Source organism: Colletotrichum truncatum (genome assembly GCF_014235925.2).
Source record: "Colletotrichum truncatum strain CMES1059 chromosome Unknown Contig_0005, whole genome shotgun sequence".
NCBI lineage: Eukaryota > Fungi > Ascomycota > Sordariomycetes > Glomerellales > Glomerellaceae > Colletotrichum > Colletotrichum truncatum.
This window is the reverse complement of record NW_027222402.1, coordinates 844384-865264: the sequence shown is the minus strand read 5'-3', so window position 1 is coordinate 865264 and position 20881 is coordinate 844384. Positions and strand designations below refer to the sequence as shown.

At 49.1% G+C, this 20881-nt stretch overlaps 7 protein-coding genes across 7 annotated transcripts; 5 read left to right on the top strand and 2 right to left on the bottom strand.

The window, feature by feature from the left end:
* Positions 1-168: 168 nt before the first annotated feature.
* On the top strand, positions 169-2348 carry CTRU02_208255 (ferric-chelate reductase; the record flags this gene model as incomplete). The annotated part of the gene is made up of 2 exons (XM_036725808.1): positions 169-713; positions 779-2348. 2 exons carry the CDS (start codon positions 169-171, stop codon positions 2346-2348), a joined length of 2115 nt encoding a protein of 704 aa, XP_036582522.1.
* An 812-nt stretch (positions 2349-3160) lies between these two features.
* On the bottom strand, positions 3161-4995 carry CTRU02_208254 (ferric reductase; the record flags this gene model as incomplete). The annotated part of the gene is made up of 2 exons (XM_036725809.1): positions 3161-4356; positions 4422-4995. 2 exons carry the CDS (start codon positions 4993-4995, stop codon positions 3161-3163), a joined length of 1770 nt encoding a protein of 589 aa, XP_036582523.1.
* A 901-nt stretch (positions 4996-5896) lies between these two features.
* CTRU02_208253 (peroxidase) lies at positions 5897-7044 on the top strand (the record flags this gene model as incomplete). The annotated part of the gene is made up of 2 exons (XM_036725810.1): positions 5897-6892; positions 6949-7044. The coding sequence occupies 2 exons, from the start codon at positions 5897-5899 to the stop codon at positions 7042-7044; spliced, it is 1092 nt and encodes a 363-aa protein (XP_036582524.1).
* Positions 7045-8792: 1748 nt separating this feature from the next.
* CTRU02_208252 (AMP-binding enzyme) lies at positions 8793-10640 on the top strand (the record flags this gene model as incomplete). The annotated part of the gene is made up of 4 exons (XM_036725811.2): positions 8793-8889; positions 8966-10212; positions 10262-10386; positions 10445-10640. 4 exons carry the CDS (start codon positions 8793-8795, stop codon positions 10638-10640), a joined length of 1665 nt encoding a protein of 554 aa, XP_036582525.2.
* A 363-nt stretch (positions 10641-11003) lies between these two features.
* Positions 11004-13168, bottom strand: CTRU02_208251 (fungal specific transcription factor domain-containing protein; the record flags this gene model as incomplete). Its single annotated transcript, XM_070205059.1, has 4 exons — positions 11004-12296; positions 12344-12796; positions 12859-12889; positions 12948-13168. 4 exons carry the CDS (start codon positions 13166-13168, stop codon positions 11004-11006), a joined length of 1998 nt encoding a protein of 665 aa, XP_070061134.1.
* Positions 13169-14057: 889 nt separating this feature from the next.
* Positions 14058-15733, top strand: CTRU02_208250 (uncharacterized protein; the record flags this gene model as incomplete). Its single annotated transcript, XM_036725813.1, has 2 exons — positions 14058-14665; positions 14731-15733. 2 exons carry the CDS (start codon positions 14058-14060, stop codon positions 15731-15733), a joined length of 1611 nt encoding a protein of 536 aa, XP_036582527.1.
* Positions 15734-18722: 2989 nt separating this feature from the next.
* CTRU02_208249 (pectate lyase) lies at positions 18723-19942 on the top strand (the record flags this gene model as incomplete). The annotated part of the gene is made up of 6 exons (XM_036725814.1): positions 18723-19008; positions 19073-19192; positions 19241-19338; positions 19403-19468; positions 19522-19617; positions 19685-19942. 6 exons carry the CDS (start codon positions 18723-18725, stop codon positions 19940-19942), a joined length of 924 nt encoding a protein of 307 aa, XP_036582528.1.
* Between the last annotated feature and the right edge of the window lie 939 nt (positions 19943-20881).

The following is a 20881-nucleotide window of genomic DNA, read 5'->3' as shown; positions in this document are numbered from 1 at the left end:
TGTACCCTATGGTCAGGCGCTTTGAGATGAGGTAGACCAACTGTTTCAGTACGATATATAAATCCTAGATCCCCACAAAGTGAGACCTTATCATGCACACTCAAGGTCGGGATCAAGTCGGTGCTTGGGCTGGATAATGCAAACAATTTGATCGGTCTGCATTTGACAATGGAACTGCGATGTCTTCTTCAGCTTGTTTTCGCCGCCACCGGCGCTCTCGCCATGGGATCAGACGGGCGTGCGGGACATGGGTTGATCGGATACGGCATCAAAATGTTCGACCCAGCCTGTGCTTTCGCCTGCCGCGATGCCATCTCCGGAGCGACACTCGGCTGTTCTACCGTCAGTTCGGGCGATATGGGTGGCATGTCGGGAATGAGCGGTATGGTCATGACGGACGCCCAATGCTATGCCACCGACGACGCCTTTTTGGGAACTCTTGCCTGGTGCATTGCTTCCAGGTGTGAGGGTATCCCAAAATGGAGGCTAGAAAAGTACTGGAAAGACAACGTTGCTGGGACCGCCGCCGTGCAGCCGGACCCGAAGATAACGTTCCAGCAGGCACTGGCTGCTACCAACGGCACCCCTGCCACGGTATATGCCGCCACTGGACCGTTGAACAAGACAAGCTTGGTATCTCAAGATCTTTGGTACGCAGCTTATAACACCGATGTTGTGTTTGAGGGCCAGGAGAGCATGCAGGAAAAGTACGGGTAAGTTGGAAACACCCTTCTCTGAGTTGCCTCATTTTTGTTGATGTCTAACTAACTGGCCATAGTCTTGTCATCCTTCTATCCGGTGTTGCAGTCCCTATATTCTTCTCTCTTCTGCGCTTCGTGCCGTTTCCGGCCCCATGGCGCTCCAAGTTCAACGCATGGGTAATTGACCCTCCGCTATTTGGAAGCCGTCACGACACGCCTGTCTGCTTCGGCCTTTTGATGATGCCTAAAAGGGGTCAGGCTCTGTTCGTTTTCTACTTTATAGTGCTCAACACGGTGCTCTCTGCCGTTAATTATGAATACGCAAACCCCAACACGTGGTATCCCGACAACCGCTGGCGCTGGATGTGCATGTTGGTCTCCAACCGCCTCGGGCTGCTCAGCTTCGCCAACCTGCCGCTAGTTTTTCTATACGCGGGACGGAATAATCTTCTTCTCTGGCTTACTGACTGGTCTCATTCTACTTTTCTCTTGATCCATCGATGGATTGCTGCGATAGCGACTTTGCAAGCCATCTTACACAGCCTCATCTATCTAGACGTCTATGTCAAGAACGGCACGCACGCTTCCGAGTCAAAAGAACCGTACTGGTACTGGGGTGTGATCGCCACAGTGAGCTTGTCTGTTCTTTTCCCCGCGTCAGTCATACCTATTAGAAGAAAACTCTACGAACTGTTTTTGTCTTGGCATGTTGTCATTTCCATTCTGGTTGTCGCGGGCTGCTATTGGCATATAGTTTTCGCCTTCAGCCACAAATGGGGCTACGAGGTCTGGATATTCGTGTGCATGGCCGTTTGGGGTTTCGATCGTGTTTTTCGGTTCTTGAGGCTGGCACGAAACGGGGTCAAAACGGCCATGATTACCGTCATTGACGAGGAGTATTGTCGAGTCACGATTCCGGGGGTCTCCGCGTCCGGCGTCGCATACCTCTACTTTCCGACGCTCACTTGGCGCGTGTGGGAGAACCACCCGTTCTCCGTTGCATCTGCCGTCATATATCCGCAGAGGCCTCGTGAAGAGAGCATCGCAAAAGAAAGCAAAGATGATGAGAAACGCATCACAACCGTCACCTCGGCCGCATGCACTTCCTCTCGTTCCGATGAGCGCCACAGCAGCAGCTCTCAGTTTTCGAGAGAGCCTCCTCAACTAGGTGTTACATTCTACATTCGCATGCAGACAGGTCTTACTTCGCTGCTTCGTCACCGCGATTCAGTGCCTGTTCTCATAGAGGCGGGATATCCATCGCACTCACCCGTATCCGAATCTCTGCACAAATCACCGACCCTTGTTGCGCTTGCTGGAGGTGTCGGTATCACCGCTGTTCTACCACACTTACATAGCCATCCGGGCCAAGTTAGACTGTATTGGGGCTGCCGGACCCAGGCTCTTGTAGATGACGTGGAAAGCACAAATGCTTTATCTGGTGTTGACAAGCAGTTGTTCGTCGGCAAACGGATGGCCGTCAGGGAAATTTTGGAAAGCGAGCTTGCCGGGGTCAAGGGTGATGTCTGCGTGGTTGTTTCTGGGCCAGAGAGCCTGACTGATGAAGCAAGAAGCGTATTTTCCGAGATTGTAAGGAAGGGAAAGGGGACCAGAGCAAGACTTGTTGTAGAGTCGTTTGGGTGGTAGCCGGAGTGGAGCGTATGCACGAGGGGTCACTGCATCCGGTTGCTGGAGATCTCCGATCTGCTAGTTATTCTAGGCGCATGCCAATAAAGATTTGCCCCGGTGACACACCGAACGAAGGCCTCAAAACCTCTCAATGTCCCAACGAGTAAACGAATCTCGCAGACCAGATGTACAAAGCTCGCCTTGTACGGACATCCGGTTGAGATATACCTAACATATACTTCTCAAAAGTGACACGCACTCATGGAGACACTTTTCAGAAATCAAAAGTAAACGATGACAGGCGGGAACTTGATCTCTTGGACCATGGAAGGAACCTTGGGCCTCTGTCTGTCATTAGACCCGTGCTGTTCAATGAGCAAAAATCGAAAGGCTTGAGTGGGTGGGTTAGAAACAAAAGTTTGGCCCGTTTTTGAGACTGAGGGCTTCAGCTGTCGTTTTACAGCAGGCTGTATTATGACTTGAAATGACACTGGCCCTGAACTCATCTGCGCGTCCCTTTCGTAATCTGAATCCCGGGTCGCCGGCACATTCTAACGCCCTTTCTCATGCAGCGCCAAGCGGCGATGTTTGGGCCATACACTTTGCCCTCGATAGCTTAGCACGAGACACAATACAACACGACATTATGTTTAGCAGTTATAGCGTATTTTTGCTAATCGCGTTTTGGATCGACCAATCACCATTGTATGTTACTGCGAAGCGGCAATGCCCCGGCGTCTACTCATCACACGAAAACACAGCCTGCCGCCTAGCTCACTTCCTTTGTACAGCCCCTATTTTGTTGTGATCACCAGCTGAAGCCATTTTCCTCAAAGTCTATCTTCATTGCCTGAACTTTGGCACTGCCGAACAGCGGCTCTCACGCTGTCCGATAAGCTCCCCGAGCCACACACCATAACGAACATGGCACCAATTTGGGCTCCAACTTCTGCCTGCAAGATTTCTGAGACATCTGGTCGCTCGTATAGGCATGAAACGACGTTCTTGGTAGTGGACGATACAACAACAGGGGCACTCGAATGCTGGGGCCTCTCTTGGGTGACGAATGCTTTGACAGTCAACAGTCCCGAGGAGCTCGATAGTTCCATGATCTCAGTAAGCCACGGCTGGATCCATTCAAGCGCATCGCTGTGACGAACAATCCAGACGAGGACAATTCGTTTCGCTGCTGTCGTTCGTGAAGCATGTCCGAGGACGAGTCGTCTGACATATCCGAGCAGATGTGTGATCCCTGTGGCGCCGGCTACGAGGACCACATGGCCATAGCTATCAAGTGAGGTGCACCCGTCGTATGGCCCCTCAAATGTGGCGGTCGTTTTCAGCCGCCCTCCAGATGCCGAGACTCTGCTGAACAAGTCGCGAGTGAAGCCCTGATGAGCGCCTACGACAAAAGATAAAGACGTTGTCATTTTCATTCCCTCGGAGCCATCCAAGGACTCACGCACGATAGGTGATAGCTGGTGTTTGACCCAAGCAATGGAGAATGGGTGTGTTTCCCAGAATCTGACTGCTACGAGCCGTATATAGGCATGCGAACCGGGATGGATATCGACGCGGCGCGGAAGATGCATTGTAATGCGACAGACATCGCTGCTTCCACTGATCGCTTCGATGATTGCAACAGCCCGTCCCTGGCGTGTGAAGGTATGACGTACCAGCCGGATAGTTCTCAAAAGACGCTCAAGGGCCCAAAGAATGGCGACAGCAATAATCCAAGGCATCTGAGGTAGTTCGAATTCAGATAGCTTGCAGTGAACAATAGTTGCCGCGACAATGGCACACGCCGTTATGATGTGGATGATGACGAAAGCCTCGTAGTATGCGGAGCGGACCGGGTTGAGAGTAGAAACTAGCATTACGGCGAGACCGGCCCATCCGACGAAGCCGGCCGTGATGAATCCGTGGCAGCAAATTTCTTTCCAAACGCTGGCCCAATCTCGATCGGCAACATGAACGACGGCCCAAGCAATACCATGCAGAAGTGCTTCGAAGATGATGATTCGGCCTAGCGACAGTGTTAAAATGAAACATTGGCAAGCTTTTCCATCGCTTCAACTCGGAAATAAGTACCTATCCAGCGATGCAGCATAATGCAACTGTCGTATTTGAGATGCATCAAGCTCGTCAGGGGGTTGTTGTGTCCTATAAGCAAGACCAATGGGACCATGTTCGCGACAGCCAGGGTCCCGGTGCGGCCGCGAATCTCAGCAAGCAAGGCGTAAATGTTTTGGTTGCCGAAGTTGACGGCGAACATGTAAGCGATGTTGCTGGCGGCGAAGAAAACGAGAAAAACTGCATGGCTGCGTGTTGGCAAGGTTCCGAAAAGGGGTAGTCGTCGCGCACGCCTCAGTCTGAACATGGGAGCGTAAAAGAACCGTTGCTTCATGTTTGGCACCCACGGGAAAATAGGTCGGGACCAAACATCCTGATTACTCTCTTTCGGAGCGTCTGCCAGAGCGGCCTTTCGCCGGGAGCGTAACCATCGGAGCGTGAGATGAATGGAGACGACAATGGCTGTTAAGAGACCGAGACTGGCCCAGAGGATTTGTACGAATGCAATGTTCGCTGGCTGGTTGACGCCGTGAAGACCTTGGTCGTAAGGGTCTATCAGAGGGAATTCAAAGTCAGAAGTAGTGTCTCCCATGTTTGATTAGAAATTAATTTTCTACCCTGAGGTAGTGAGGTAAGTTGCAAAGACTAACAGCGCCGTTCACCTATTTAAAGGTCGACTATGGTACATTATCTACATGACAGAACCCTTGAGCATTGACGTCTGTTGTGCTTTCGTATCCGAATTATCGAAATCAGCTCACGTCACTGACTCACTCCAAGCTGAAGGCTATTCAAAGTGATCCGAGATCAAAGTGTGAAATTCTGACGTAAAATACGGGCCGAGTTGAACATGCATCTCATGGAGTCTTGATAAACCCTGTCCGTTCCTGAATACGTCTGTGTGGAACTGGCTTACACTTCAAAGAGATTCGATGGTCCAACACCAATCAACTGTGAATTTTGGAGACACACGCCATCGGACGTCCGTCAATACTTTGTTTGACCGGCCGTGAATTGGCTGGCTCGTACATACGCTGTGAGATATTTTGAGGCCGTTTTCCACCATGTGGCTAAAAGCTGACAGAGCCTCACCTCTCAGACACTCTATTTTAAAAGTGGAGCAAACGTCTGCTTTCGCATTGGGAGCGTCAATGCGTCAGGACGTCGTTTACACCTCTTCGGACTATTAAGAAACAACTAGTAACGGTTCTTGGTGCTAAAGGAATGAAACCACGATTGTTTATTTAAATTCAGGATCGACGCACTTGAGCGATGGCTTTTTATTCTGCTCAAGAGGCTTGTGTTCACACCAATATCCCCCATTTGTCCTAAGGCCCTGAGATCTAACCAGCGGAACCGAAAGATATAAAGGCATGGATATTCTCTGTCATTGAGTCCAACATAAACTGCACAGCTTCAAGTCGCTCTCTATATTTCCGGCCTCATAATATCCAATTCTACATTCTTTTTTCCAAAATAATTTCACCTCCACTATGGCTATCAAATCGCATTCAGTTGCCTTACTTGTGGCCTTTGGTGTCACGACATCTGCGTATCCTGGCATGCGAAATGGAGATTTCACCGTCCACCTACACAAACGGGCAGGTACTTCTGATGCTCAAGTGAACCAACAACTCATTGGCGACCTTGCACACATCGGAGATACATGCTTGACCCCTGTTGGCCTTGATGTCAAAGACATTCTTATTCGATCCGGCAACGCCATTTCGAATGAAGCGTACAATACGCCTGTCCCTAGTCTTGGTAGCGACGAATGTACGCGGGACAAATGCTGCGTATGGAAGCATATTGCCGATGACTTGGTCCTTACTTTCCACGACAGCAAGACGGGTCAATGTACCAACCCTGCGCGGTCCGCCGTGCGTCTTGGCTTCCACGATGCCGCTGGATGGAGTAAATCAACTGGAGAGCTGGGAGGCGCTGACGGTTCTCTTGTTCTGAACCCTGAAGAAATCACGCGCTCCGCCAACAGTGGTCTGCAGGAAATTGTCCGGCAAACAAAGGTTTGGTTCGACAAATACAAAGATTATGGCATCAGCATGGCTGATCTCATTCAATTCAACGCCAATCTCGCAACCTTTTCGTGTCAGCAAGGCCCGAGGATCAAGACCTTTGTTGGCCGCAAAGACTCATCGAAAGCGGCACCCGACGGATTGCTACCGGCGACAACAGACTCTTCGGATTTCCTCATTGAGCTGTTTGAGAACAAAACCATCTCGGCGTCGGGTCTTGCCGCCCTCATGGGTGCTCACACAGCCAGCAGACAACGTTTCGTGGACCCAGCTAGAGCAGGCGATGCTCAAGACACGACCCCGGGTATCTGGGATACGTTGTATTACCAGCAAACCCTCCGTGGAGCCCCGAAAGAAGTCTTTACGTTTCAGAGCGACATCGTTCTTTCCAAGGATCCTCGATCTGGGCCTGCCTTTTCAGCCTTTGCTGAAAGCGGACAAAATCTTTGGAATCAAGTGAGTCTTCATACGTGCCATTGTTACACAACAAATGCTAAACAGAGAAACCATAGGCTTATGCGAGAGAATACGTCCGCCTGAGTCTGCTTGGTGTTTACAACATCAATACTTTGATCGATTGCACGAAGGCTCTGCCTACTCGCAACTGATGACGACGCTGTATCGTATCGAGTACAAAAGTCAAGATGCTACGACAACTAAGACCATATAGAAGGCCAACTGCTTAGTGGAGCTCACTCCTTGTGTAAATCTTAATGAGCTGGTACGAACTACCTACATACCTACCGAGTGGATTGTACCTTGTGGAAACATTGTTTCAATCTACTTAAGCACATGGGATCGGATTTGTGTTTGCTCTTTTTTTTTTTAATTTGATAATATGGCAGTATAAAAGTATAATCAAGGTTGTGTTCTAAGAGTTGCGCATATTCCTTTTGAACTACGTCTTATTAGCAACCTCAAATGGAGTTCAATGAAATATTTGCATGGCCTCAAAATATTTGCTTATGTAACGGCAATGCTATAAACATTCATGATAATGTCCTACATTCATGCCACTGGGGTTCCGAATTTGTTCAGCTATTGGCCAAAAACTGTTCAATAAGTTGAGATGCAAGCATTTGCTGCGTTTGGTACTGCTTCTTAAATATTAGGTACTCGGGCTTAGCTGCAGAAAGAAGCTACTGAAACCAATCAATGCTGGCACAAAACTCTCAGCAACTGTCTGCTTTGTTGTCGACGAGCAGGACTGCCATAAAAAGAAATTCGCGTGATAGTGATACTCGTTGGTTAGCATCAGAACGGGTCGTGGGGAAGGAGTTTTCGGACTTCATCCATTTGAATGTTCTGCAAATAGTTGAGGAATCTATCTTGTTTGACAAGCGGACCTTGTTAGGTTCTTCGAAAGCATGATTCATCTTATCCATGTTCGCTAACGTAGGGTAAAAATGTTGCCAGAAGTCGACCTTGCTTACCCCGAGTCCTACACTATGCTTATGCCCTTGGTTGGATGGACATTAACATCGGAGCCCAAGGCAAGCCGCTTGCTTAGTACAAACCACGGTTGGACTACCTTGGATTTTCTGTTTTAGTTACTACTAAAAACACTGGCACGAGTCCTGCAGAGAAAAGTTGAGTTCTGTGAACAAAAGCCGAGCCCTGATTATTGATCCTTAGGCGACGGTATAAAACCCTATTATTGAGTTGAGCCAACGGGCTAATCTACACGGTCGGCTCCGAGAAAGTGCTGCAGGCTGATGTAATGGTTTTCCCGCGCAGGGATTGTAGCTCAATCTCACGGAATTTCTCCCGCCTCCTTTCTTACTAGCAGAGTTCGTGTCAGTGGCACAGGCCTTTACAGCCCCAACGAGTAAGAGATCTTCCCCGCAGCCACAAGTACTTAAAAAACGAGGCACTAGTGAAGGGGTTACCCCAAGGAGCAGCTACTGACACGTCTCCAGGCACAAATGACCTCGGTAGCGGTTGATGCAAGGGGGGCGGCTTGTTGCGGCCTTCACGGGTCCCCGGAGTATGATGCAGCTGGACCCCCGATCTTGATAACAATCAGAAATGCGGGGAAGTCCCGATTTACCAACACTTGTCCGTTATCTTTGAATCCTCCCTCAACATACTCTCTGCATCCAGATTATTTATCTTCTCAAGCCTTCTTCATCTCGCGTGCATTGAAGGCTCTGCTGCATCCGTAATTTCCATCTTCACCTCCCGCCTCCACTATATCTTATCTTCGCCGTCCAGCCGGATAGAGCCGGCTATCATACTCCTTAACTCCTTAACCTCTAGTTCTCTTTTCAGATCATCTGTAAAAGAACGAAGCCGTAAACCCGCGTCATAAATACTGCTTACCAAGACATCAACACCGTACAAGGCGCATATCAATATGACAACCATTGTTGAGAAACGTGGGGGCCAGACGATTTACCGTTCCCCCGACACCATTGAGCTCCCCAAAGTCGATTTGCTTACTTTCCTATTTGGTACGTGTAACACAGGGCGATCTCTCAAATGCTTTTATCCGAGTGGTTGGATCGACAAGATTAATTGAAGGATTAGATCACCCAAACGAAAGGCTACATGATGACACCGTCCTCCACGCAGAGGCCGCTGATCCGTCCAAATGTATAACCAAGGCACGATTGGTGACTACTCTCAAACAGCTCGCTCACACTCTACGCCACAAATATGGCATTCAGAAAGGCGATGTCGTACAAGTCATCTTCACCGGCCACTATATGGCGCCTGCCGTCTTCTACGGCATCATGGCCGCGGGAGGCTCTGTTGCAGCTTCTACTCCGTCATCCTCGCCTCCAGAAATCGCCCGCCAGATCAATCTTACCGAGAGTAAAATGATCATCTGCAGCCCTGACCTTAAAGAACTCGCTGCCGCAGGTGGGACGGCTGCAGGGTTGCCTGAAGATCGCATCCTTTACATCGGTGACAGCCATGATTTCCGGCTTTTTGAAGCCAAGTCGCAGAAGCAGGTTCCAGTTTCTAAAGAGCAACTGGAATGGCCGCGTGTCACAGATCAACACACGCTGGAAAACACGGTCGGCTGCTTCATATACAGCAGCGGTACTACTGGTGTTCCTAAAGCAGTCAAGATATCGCACGCAAACATGATTGCTCAGACCATGGTCATATCAACTCCGACCATCAATTACTATAAGACCCGCCCTGGGATGGAGTTCAGAACGCTTGCTCATCTCCCAGCAGCACACATATCGGGTTTGCAGGCGTACATCGTGAACCAAACATACATGGGCGGCACTGTCTACTGGATGAAGAAGTTCAACTTTGTGGAATTTCTAGACTACATGAAGAAGTACAAGATCACCAGTTTCTTCAGTGTTCCGCCCATCTATCTTATGATTACAAAGTCTCCGCTCGTCAAAGACCAGTTTGACAATGTGGAATTTGCCCTCACCGGTGCCGCAGCATTAGGTCGAGAAACTCAGATAGAAGCGCAGAAGAGGCTCGGCAAAGGGAAAGGTATCCTTGGCCAAACGTGGGGTCTAAGCGAAACAACTGGCGGTTTCACCATTCTTCCTCGACACCTGACCGATGACACTGGTAGTGTGTCTATGATAGTAGCCAACTGCGAAGCTCGGTTGGTGGATGAGGATGGCAAAGACGTCGAGGTCGGCCAACCAGGCGAGATGTGGTGCAGGGGCCCCATTGTTACGAAGGGATACTATAAGAACGACAAGGCAAACCAAGAGGCTTTTGTCGACGGTTGGTTCTGCACCGGCGATAGACTTTCTTTCAAGGACGGCAAGTTTTACTTTGTCGACCGCAAGAAGGTACATTTAATCTCGCACGGATTCAATTATCCAACTAATAGCTGTTTAGGAACTCATCAAATACAAGGGATTCCAAGTTGCTCCCGCGGAGCTGGAAGCCCTTCTCGTTACACACCCAAAGATCCAGGACGCAGCTGTAATCGGCGTCGAAGGCGAAGGCACGGAACTTCCGAGGTACGTGGCAGCGAATGCGATCCCCATCCTACCAAGCAGTTTCTGACATACACGGCAGGGCTTACGTAGTTGCGGATAAGACGAAGATTTCCGCTGAAGAGATTGCATCGTGGGTTGCTGGGCAGGTTGCGAGCTATAAGAAGCTGCGGGGTGGAGTAATCTTTATTGATGCTATCCCCAAGAGTCCATCAGGCAAAATTCTCCGCAAGGATTTAAGAGCTCTCGTGAAACGCGAGACTTCCGCAAAGCTCTAATTAAATATTTAGTGTATGTCTGCAGTTGGCCTAGTTCGCATTCGACAACTAAGACCTGTGAACTGGCTAGACTTTGGTTACCTAGGGTCGGGTCTTAGTTACAGTCCATTTTGGTAGCAGTCCCTACGATGGATACTGACGCAAGGTTAAGATTAGAGCATGTAATTGAATGACAATGTATCGTTGAAAGATCAAATTGAGAGTGGCCGTATCTGCTTGCCAAGGACAAAGTCTCACTCTCAAAAGATCATCAAATTAATTGGGTATACTTTGGTAAGCCTCGCTTAACGTCACAAGAATTTTTCTTCTCCATGCTCTTTCATCCGGTCCCACAACTACATTTTATCCATCGCAAACGCGTTGTTATGGCCGTTGAAACCAGGTCATACTTTCATCTCCCTGGCAAGATGATGCGTCTTGTCTGAATCCATCCAGTCCGCTAGGTGCCATCTCCCCCATTATTGACTGCCAAATATCGGAATCGATGCCCATGCCATCACTGTTGAAAAATTCACCCCCCATCGCAAAGAACATCTCGCTCATATCTTGTGGAAGATTCTGACTCCAGTAGTTTACCCCATCGTCGCTAATTTCTCCATGCATTTGGTCCAAACCCTGGCTGTGAGGCGTTATCGGACTGGAGTCGCCCAAGCTCGCCGTGTAATTGCTACTTGCTTGTGACGTACGAGCCAATGGCGATCTCTCTTGAAGCAGTCTTCCAATACAAGGCGGCTCTGCTGGCTCTTGCAGACCACCTTTCCTTGCATTTGCGATCCCTTGGCTCCAAGACTTCAGGGTGAGGTTTCCCAGCGCGCGGTGCAGCGGTTCATTCCGATTCTTGATGAAAGAAGGGTGGTGTTCGTAGACCTGATTGACCACATCCCAGGCAGCTTCGGCCGCCTGGCTGGTCGAACAACTCGACAAGGCGCCTAGAAGCAAGACGAAGGTTTCAAATGGGAAGAAGTTGGACACATGCCACAGAAAAGGCGCCATTGATCTCATTGTATGTGTTAGGATATCGTAGCGGATTACTTCAAGGCTGTTTTGTAGCAGCCCTTCCATCTGTTCAGGCGTCAAGTTCGTGCCTCTTTCTGGCCGGCGTAAAGGGTGACAAGCTGATATCCTCAATTGGCTGATTGCGGATCGGGCAAGAGCAAAAGCTAATTGGTTCAGAGGAATGTTGGTGTCAATATTCTTCAGATATTTACGTTCAATGTGATTCTCGAGGTCGTCAATCGTTTTTAGAAACTTGCTTGTCCCTTCTCCTGCCGCGGAGAAGCTTGGGAGTGTCTTTTGCTGCATCATCCAGGTACCAATATCGATTCGAATGGAGCAGAAGACCATTTCGGTGGTTATAGGCGACACTGGAGGAGACGCCCCCATCGAAGGGACGAGATCCGCATCGTTGACGTTGGCAGGTTGCTTCGTGTCGCCTAGGAGATATACTGCAGGGTTCATGGATGCCCCCGTGACTTGCGCCGCACGACCATCCAGAATGATAATCTGCCACCATACCCGTCGGCGCATTTCTGCATCAAACGGAGACAGGTCTTTGAGCGAGCTTTCACGGTGCAAACCCATTCGTTGTCCCATTCGGGTGGCTAGCCCTGTCAAAAGCCAGAGTACATCGTTGTCACATAGGTGTCGAAGAGCGAGCTATCGAACGTCAGCGCTTGGTTCGAAGTGATTTGCGGGTTACCTACCAGGTATAATGTGAATGCTTGCAGAACCCTAAGATCAGTTGACCTCAGAAAGTCCACCCTACTCAATGCTGCCTCTGTTGCATAGCGGTACCTGGCAAGGTGTTTTTCTCTAGATTCGTCGAGGACGTCTCGGCATTCCTGCTCCGTCAAGGATACAACTGCGATGAGGTATATAGAAAACAAGAGGCATTCCATTGATTTTTCAATTTTTGAAGGATCCTGGAGGACTCTAAGTATCTCTTCTTGAATTGAGGGGCCATGGACGATCTTCGTCAAGGGATGAACGTTGCTGAGGAACACCTGCCACAGCCTGAATGACTGTATAGCCGATGGTTGCAACATGTCGGGGAAGTTGTGTTGCTGTTGGCCGAATATGAGGTTGATGCCGGTAGAAGGCACTCCATCTCTTGCTGGTGAGGATTGTTTAGGGGGGCTCGTCGTGCGTGTTTCCAACTGCAAACAGTAATCGAGTCAGCTGTCATGGCCGCCCTGGATATTGCGCCAAGGATCCTTACCTCGTCGCTGAGACTTGTCCACAGTTTGTTGCTGGTTAAGTAAACATCAACATCCATTTTCCAAAAAAGGTTCACTTTGAGCACCCTACTCTTCAACATAACGCCGTTGGCCATCACATTCAACAACTTGTCCGCTGCTCGGCGAGTCGGTTTTGGGTGGCGTAGGGCGGCGTTGGGCTGCTCGTAGAGGCCGAATGCACTCTTTGTCAGTCTTGATGCAATATGCGCATGGAATATGCCCGTTGCATTTAATCTTGCGGTTTTGGCAGGGAACACAAGAGTGTCCCCTGGTGATTTTCACTTCGACCATGATGCGGAATTCGAGAACGCTCTGCCCAAGGATATTTATGATGGTTCAGCTGGTCGGACAAGCTCGTCGATAATATTGCCGGAACCGAAGGTGAGAACAATGTGTCGCCGACGTACAGCTGCTCGTTTAGAATCTTGTCGTCAAACGTTTGAAGAGAAGGGTCAATTGTTGGGCGGTTAGTTCCTAATATGAGCAATGAGTGACGGTCCAATAGCTTCTGTGGCTGCGCCATGAACGCACATACGGACAACCAACAAGACAATCCGCCCGTATTAAGGTCGGGCAATGTTGATCGTATTATTAGTGTATGGCGACAGTTCAGTTCAGCGTGGGGACCGCTTGTTGTGGGGCTGACGGTGGCACAGCGGCCTTCGGTCCCGAACCAGCCCTGTCAGTGCCCGAAGTGATGAGGCCGCGGCTTGTTTGCCCATTCTTAGTGTTGTTCACTATCCGCATTTGGTTTAGAACATATTGAAGGATTGGTCTCGCCCATGCAAGAATCAGCCATTTTCCGCATGCTTAATCACATAATCATACGAAGCAAGCCACTCTCGAGTGTGTCTTTATGAGCAAGACAGTGTCGGGACCGTGGGTGCGGGACCGCTTGGTCGGCTCCGTTCTTCAGCCATACTTCTCAACCGTGGGCTACCGGGACCGAGTCCCCTCTAGCGATGATATTGGAAGATTCTCGGAGTAGGCTTTATCTGTATTGGTGCTCTTTGTGATGAATTACCATGATGATAACTCACGATAAATATGCTTCAATCACCTGGGAGTTTAGTCTTGTCCCACTCACTCACCAACCACTTTTTTCTTTGAAACAATCTCACCATAAACCTTTACCTCGCAATTTGGTGTTAAACACGTCCAAAACCCCACGATCCACAACATGGCAAACACCCAAGACAAGGAGGAAGCCATGCAGCACCACGTTATGAACAATGCCGAAAAGGCCACTACAGAAGCAACCACGGATGACAAGGACGATACGCAGTATCCACATGGCTTGAAACTCGCTGTCATTATATTTTCCAACATGATTGCCATGTTTCTTGTCGCTTTGGATCGTACAATCATCACCACCGCCATTCCTCGCATTACTGACGATTTCCGTTCGCTTAACGACGTCAGTTGGTATGCGAGTGCTTATCTCATCACAAGCTGTGCCACTCAACTCATCTGGGGACGAATCTTTACATTTTATTCGACAAAGACAGTCTATCTCTCTGCGATAATCCTTTTCGAAGTGGGCTCCCTCCTCTGTGGCGTAGCTCCAAACTCAATCGCGTTTATCATTGGCCGTGCCATTGCAGGCATGGGCTCAGCCGGCATCTACTCGGGCTCAACGATCCTCATTACTAATGTCACACCTTTGTCGAAACGAGCGGGTTATGTTGGAGCAATGGGGGCTGTATTCGGAATTGCGTCTGTCATAGCACCCCTGATCGGTGGAGCTTTCACGGACCGTGTCACCTGGAGATGGTGCTTTTACATCAAGTAAGTATACCCCCTCTTCCCACTCTTATATACATGAACTTGGACTTGCTAACACTTTTCTCTAGTCTTCCTGTCGGCGGTGCTGCTGTGGTGGCTCTCATTGCCCTATTCCCTGAGTTTCCTCCCAAAAAGTCCACCCCAATCAAGCAGCAGATCAGACAACTGGATCCCCTCGGCAATACGGTCTTCTTGCCCGGTATTATCTGCTTAATACTGGCGCTGCAGTGGGGTGGAGAGAATTACCCCTGGAACAGTGGCCGAATCATCGCCCTTCTTGTCCTTGCCGCCGTCCTCCTCGTCGCTTTCGTCGCTATCCAGGTGTGGCAGCAGGGAAACGCTACTGTTCCGCCGCGTCTCTTCAAAGTCCGCAACGTATGGTTGGGCTCCATCTTTGCCTTTTGCCTCGGATCAGTGCTCATTGTCTTTTTGGTTGCCTTGCCAATCTGGTTCCAAGGCATTCGTGGTACTGATGCCATCACGTCGGGCATTGACACGCTTCCTCTTGTTCTTTCTCTTGTGTTCGGGGCTATCGTCTCAGGGGCCATGATCAACGGTGTTGGCTGGTTCAACCCTGTTTTCTTCGCCTCGGTCGTATTCATGTCCATCGGCGGGGGGCTGATATCAACATTCGATGTCAACACACCTACACATGCCTGGGTGGGTTACCAGATTGTTCTTGGTCTCGGCATCGGCCAAGGGATGCAACTAGCAAGTCTGGCAGCACAAGTATCTTTGGAGAAAGATGATGTTCCTACTGGTGTCTCGCTCATGTTCTTCGCCCAGTCACTTGGAGGAGCAGTGCTCGTGTGCATAGGCCAGGCGGTCTTTAACGATTCGCTGCGCTCTCGCCTCAGCAACTTCGAGGGGATCGATGTCGAAGCAATCGTAGGACATGGTATCACGCAATTGCGCAACGCCATTCCTAGTGACATGGTCGAGTCCGTCCTTACACAGTACAACGCGGCGCTGCGATGCTATTTCTATGTTGGACTTGCTGCGGCTTGCTTTGCCATTGTACCATCATTGGGTATTGAGTGGAAGACCGTTAAGGGCAAGACTTCTCACTAGCGTTTAAATGACTTTGAATTAGTGGCATTAGCGAAAACTTGCCCAGACTTTGATAGTAAATTACAGCGGAACTTGTGAAGGCTGAACGGGTAAAGGAAATGTTTTTCATTGTATATAGAAGTTTCAAAATGTAAATAAAGTTAAATTAGAGCGTCTATAAACAATCTTGTGTGTTGATTGATGAGCCTGACATATTGTCAATGTGTACGATGTTTAAAAAGAAATTGATGAAAATTTCGTTGCCACTGACCAAGCTCACAGGCCATTCTCCAACGCCCAATCCAGTCTATGCACATGCCCTACGATGTAAATCTATCGAAAACAGCATGCTAAGCGTCGATTTACTTATTATTTTGAACAAGTTAAGAGTGAACCGAATTGTATTCGTTCATGTACGCCACGCTAGTTAGTCGTGGCCGTTGAACTGACTCATGCTGGATGTGCCTGAAGAGGTAGCCCTGAGGTGCTGGTGACGTACTCAACAAACTTACACCAAACCACACCTCGTGATTTTAACTCAAAAAGTCGGTAAACTAAGCCATATAGGGGCATCTAACTACAGATTTGGCATAGACTGATTAGAAAGGCACGCTGCTTGCTTCACCAGCTTCTGGCTTGGCGCCTCAACTTTAAGTCGCTTATCCTGTGACTATGCTTATGCCAACTTAGCAATCTATGTTCATTCAACTTGGTATAAGCTAGGCTATTATAGAAATCGAAGACCGAAGACAGTAGCTAACCTAGATAATGCCATGAAAGATAGCTGAGAGGATTTCTCCGACAAAACGGTGCATAATAGTGTCATGCCACAAATACACTAATAGGTACGGCGGTCAATTGATTTGCCCTTTTCTTTCAATTTGACAGCTTATGAAAAGCTGGAGATAGCACTGCTTGGTTCAGGTTGCGGTTTGGTGTGTTCGCTACAGCGTAGCTACCCGATCGTCGTTGTTTGACAGGATTGAGGATGCCGCATAGGTCCCGCCGTCTTTCGCTGGCTCAATAACCAGTTGAGATTTCTCTGGAACCCTCCTGACTCAGTACATTCTATTACTGGATGCTCGTTGCATTACCGAAGCATCTATTCGCTTCTAAGCGGCAATGTAACTGTACGAGACTGAACTCTTGCCGAGGGAATCGCGGACCCACGCTAGCGGTTTCAACTACTCGGAACATTTACAATTCTGCAAGCTATTTTTCCCATGACAAAGAGGTGGGTTGATGCAAGATTGTCTCGATCTTGCAGCTGCGTCCCTGTTGATCTCCCTCAATGGGGACCTTTCAACCCTATCCACAAACCCAAGAGCAGGTGCAACCCCAAATCAAGCTAAGATCACGCTAGGTAGATGTCTGTGCCTGGTCATTTTGGCATTTTTTAGTATTACTGACCTCGCTGGACTAGACAAGATACCCTCGAGCAGTCTAATGATCGGTATGTTCCTTGCGATTCACCTGCCCATCTTGCTGGTTGCGCAAAGTTCGTCAAAGACTCGAAATCATGCTACTTGAGCATCTTATGTTCAAATTTCAGCACCAAAAACAGTTGCAGCTTTGATTTCCATCTCCATTAAGCCAAAATTCTGTTGAGTGCTCTGGGAAGACTTTCTTGTCATATCGTGGGAATCATCACCGGGGATGCCTCTGCCACTTCATCACGTAATTCTCAAACTAGGCACAAGCTGAACCATCCCAAGTCCACAGACGACCTCATCATTGGAGGAAATTTCTCGCCTTATGCCGGGCTAATGCTATCAACTCACCGACAGGCATGGCCAGAAGGCAGATGCGAACGAAAACACACGATGAAGAAGAGATTTCACTCAAATGTTGGGAAAGTGATGAGCTAGCGTTGATCACGGCCAAGCTGCAGTCTGCCAAGTCTTCTTCTCTCATCTCTAGTGGTGGCATCTGGAAGAAGCGACCCAGGCTTGCGGCTGTGCCACATATGCAAATGCATGTTCGGTGTGGTACTTGGCAAGCATATTGTCCCCATCCCCGAGTCCATACCGGAATGCCCTCCGTCATCCGAACTGCAGGGTAGCTTAGAAAAAGGACTACCCCAAACCGGCATAGCTATGCCCAACAGACGATAGAAAAGGCTTACGCACTTATTTAGTCTGACTTACTTCGAAAAAAATATTATGAACGGCTAAATGGTAGAGTGGATTGTCTGGTATGCCAAGTCCATCTAGTGCTTCGGGGCCTGCCAACGGCTGACACCAACTCTCCAGCGGCTCGGCGCTGGTGTTGTTCTACGCTGACCGATACTACCACAGGATAATATAGCAGTAATAAAAGGCCTGATATTGGGCACGGCACGGTGGCCAGGTAACGACCTGAAAATCCTAGTGAATCCTCACCCAGTCATTGCTTGGCCTCGCACCAGCGTACCCGACGACGTCAATACCCCGCAAGATCACCAACCACTCCAACAAACAACAACACAACTCCAAAGAGCCAAGCAAATCGAATTCCGGGGAAAATCCCACCTCTCCTGTCTCCGCAAAGGCGGAAGAGGGTGTGCAAGTCCGGGGTCGCGCCGCTGGGTCGGGATAGACTGCACAAGCGACCGGCTGGGGTAAAAGGACTATGGCCATAATGCCAAGCATTTGCCAAGCGATTTGTATGCTCATCCTCGAGCAATGATTCACGGAAAACAGAAAACCAATTCTCCGTTACATGTTTCCAGGTCTTTTACCATGTGTAGCTTGCAGCCACACTAAGGTCTGTGGCATCTGGGGCTTTTGCTAGCTACGTAATCAAGATATGACATAGCTTCGAGAGCTTCATGAGCTTGAATACTCACCAAGCGAGGGTTGACTGAGTGCATGTATATAAAGCTCAGGTATTTCCGCAAAAAAAATTTGTAGATGGAATGCTATCATCAGAGTGTGAGATCTCTTCAATTGAGTCAGGACAGCTTTGTTCCATCATTCCTCGCCTTCTCAGTTAGCATTTTACTCAAGGCACTTTGCAACAATAAGCCACAATGAAGTTCACCGCTGCCTCCATCGTCTCTCTTCTGCCAGTGCTGGCTCAGTCTGCTGCCATTGAGAGACGTCAATCAGGAGACGGACCTGGTGGTTCGGCCGACAACACCCAAGGTGATCTTGGGGAGAGGCCACCTCCTCGCTTCCCATTCCCCATCACCAAGTTCCCTGTCGCGAATGAAACCGTTGTCCTCGAGCAGGCAATGTACATTCTACCCGGACAGATCTTCGACGGAGGCATGAAGCGCTACGAGCGTGTCGAGGGTAGCTGCAACGAGCAAGCTGGTATGTGCTCACAATCGAAGTCGCCTGAAGCCGCAGAACTCTTCTGACAGTTGGTGTATTATAGAGGGTACCGATGCGGACGCTGTTTTCAACCTCCTCCCCGGCTCGACCATCCGAAATGTCATCATTGGAAAACACCAGGCCGAGGGCATCCACGCCCTGGGTGACGCCTGGGTCGAGAACGGTATGACAAGATTATCCCACTATAAGTATCATGCTAATTTGTCAATAGTCTGGTGGGAGGATGTCTGCGAGGACGCTCTTACCTCCAAGGGCCTCAACACCCAACTGCGAGTTATTGGTGGAGGTGCTCTCAATGCTACCGACAAGGTAAGGGCTTACCCTTTATGCGAGATTGTATCTCATGGACAGTCAAACATTAACACACTTGCAGATTTTCCAAGATAACTCCCTTGGTGGCAAGTACAACATCACTGGCTTCTACGCCGAGAACTTCGGAGTTCGTCAAGCCCACGCCCTTAACCTACGCACATTTGCTGACCACAGCTCCAGACCTTTTACCAGAGCTGCGGAAACTGTTTGAACCAAGCGAAGCGAAACGCAACCATTCAGAACGTGGTGGCCGTAAACGGCAACAGAATGGGCATCGTAAGTGTCTCACGCTGATTTGCAGACCTTTTTGAACTTTGTGCTAAGACTTTTGTGACAACTGCAGATCAACCCCAACTATGGAGACGAATTCCGCCTCAAGAACGCCCAGCTCAAAGACCTCAAGGTCATTGTGGACAAGGAGATTGCCAACAACGTCCAGACCGTTCCTTACACCGTTGGAACCGGCGCTGACGGAAAGTATGCCATCTACAACGAGACCAGAGATGCCATCACGGAGTTCGGCGGCGAGGTTTTGAACGCATACACACCCGAAGACCCTTACGAGTGGCTCGAGGCCTACTGGCCTGACGGATTCAACTGAGTGGCGTAACTTTGATGTTCAAAGGCTGGAATAGGAGGTGTTCTGTTGACATGCAGAACATGGTTTGCACTAGATTATATCCCACGAGTAATGATTAAATTGACTGTTTTTTGGCTTCTTAAATTTGTCGCTCATGTTCTTGTAGTGAAACTGTTAGAAGATCGGGTACAAGCCAAGCTTAGAGTACTCACCATCAAGACCGGCTTGGTTCTGAATGATATGGGTGTCCATCCAAACCGGCCCAACTGCTGCATCAGCCATGCGCATCGACGTCTTTCTCATGGCATAGGCACGTTCCCTCAAAAGCGCTCCAAGTCATTAAGGCTACTGCCTTTTTTTTCTTTATTTTTTAGCGAGCCAATTGGGAGAGCTAACCTGAAAGGCAGAATGGAAGGGTATGCACATGCTGTGCCTCATGCCTACGTCGTGTCAATCAAACCAGCCAGATCCATTTCCTGGAGCTCATCACAGAGATTGCAGTCTCCAACTATATCCATGATGATTTGGGGTAGAACACGTACAAATTCAAAACGTTCGGGCATTTATCGGTGTCTTCAATGTCCCCTTCTGACTCAAAATGCCGCTGCTGTTGCAAAATGTCTTAGTGAAAGGCTGGGCGTACTAAACACCTCGCAAATCGTGCAGAGGAAAGTCATTTGCATTCATCAAAAACGTAAATTAGAGACAATTTCAAAACCCCTAACATTATCCCAGTCACTTGGCTCCGGAGAAGTTCTGATTATCCAAAATTGAAATCAGCCCAGCCACGCAAAGCAACAAATACATTTTGGCGAGGTGGGTATCGTACAATAGGAGGCGGCGCAGGAAAACATGCAGATCAACCAACGGAAGCGAGCAGCAAACAAAAGAAAAAAAGGGCCGTTTAACCTGGCGTAATTAAAATGCAGTGGCTGCATGCTTAAAGGAGAGATTTGGGCT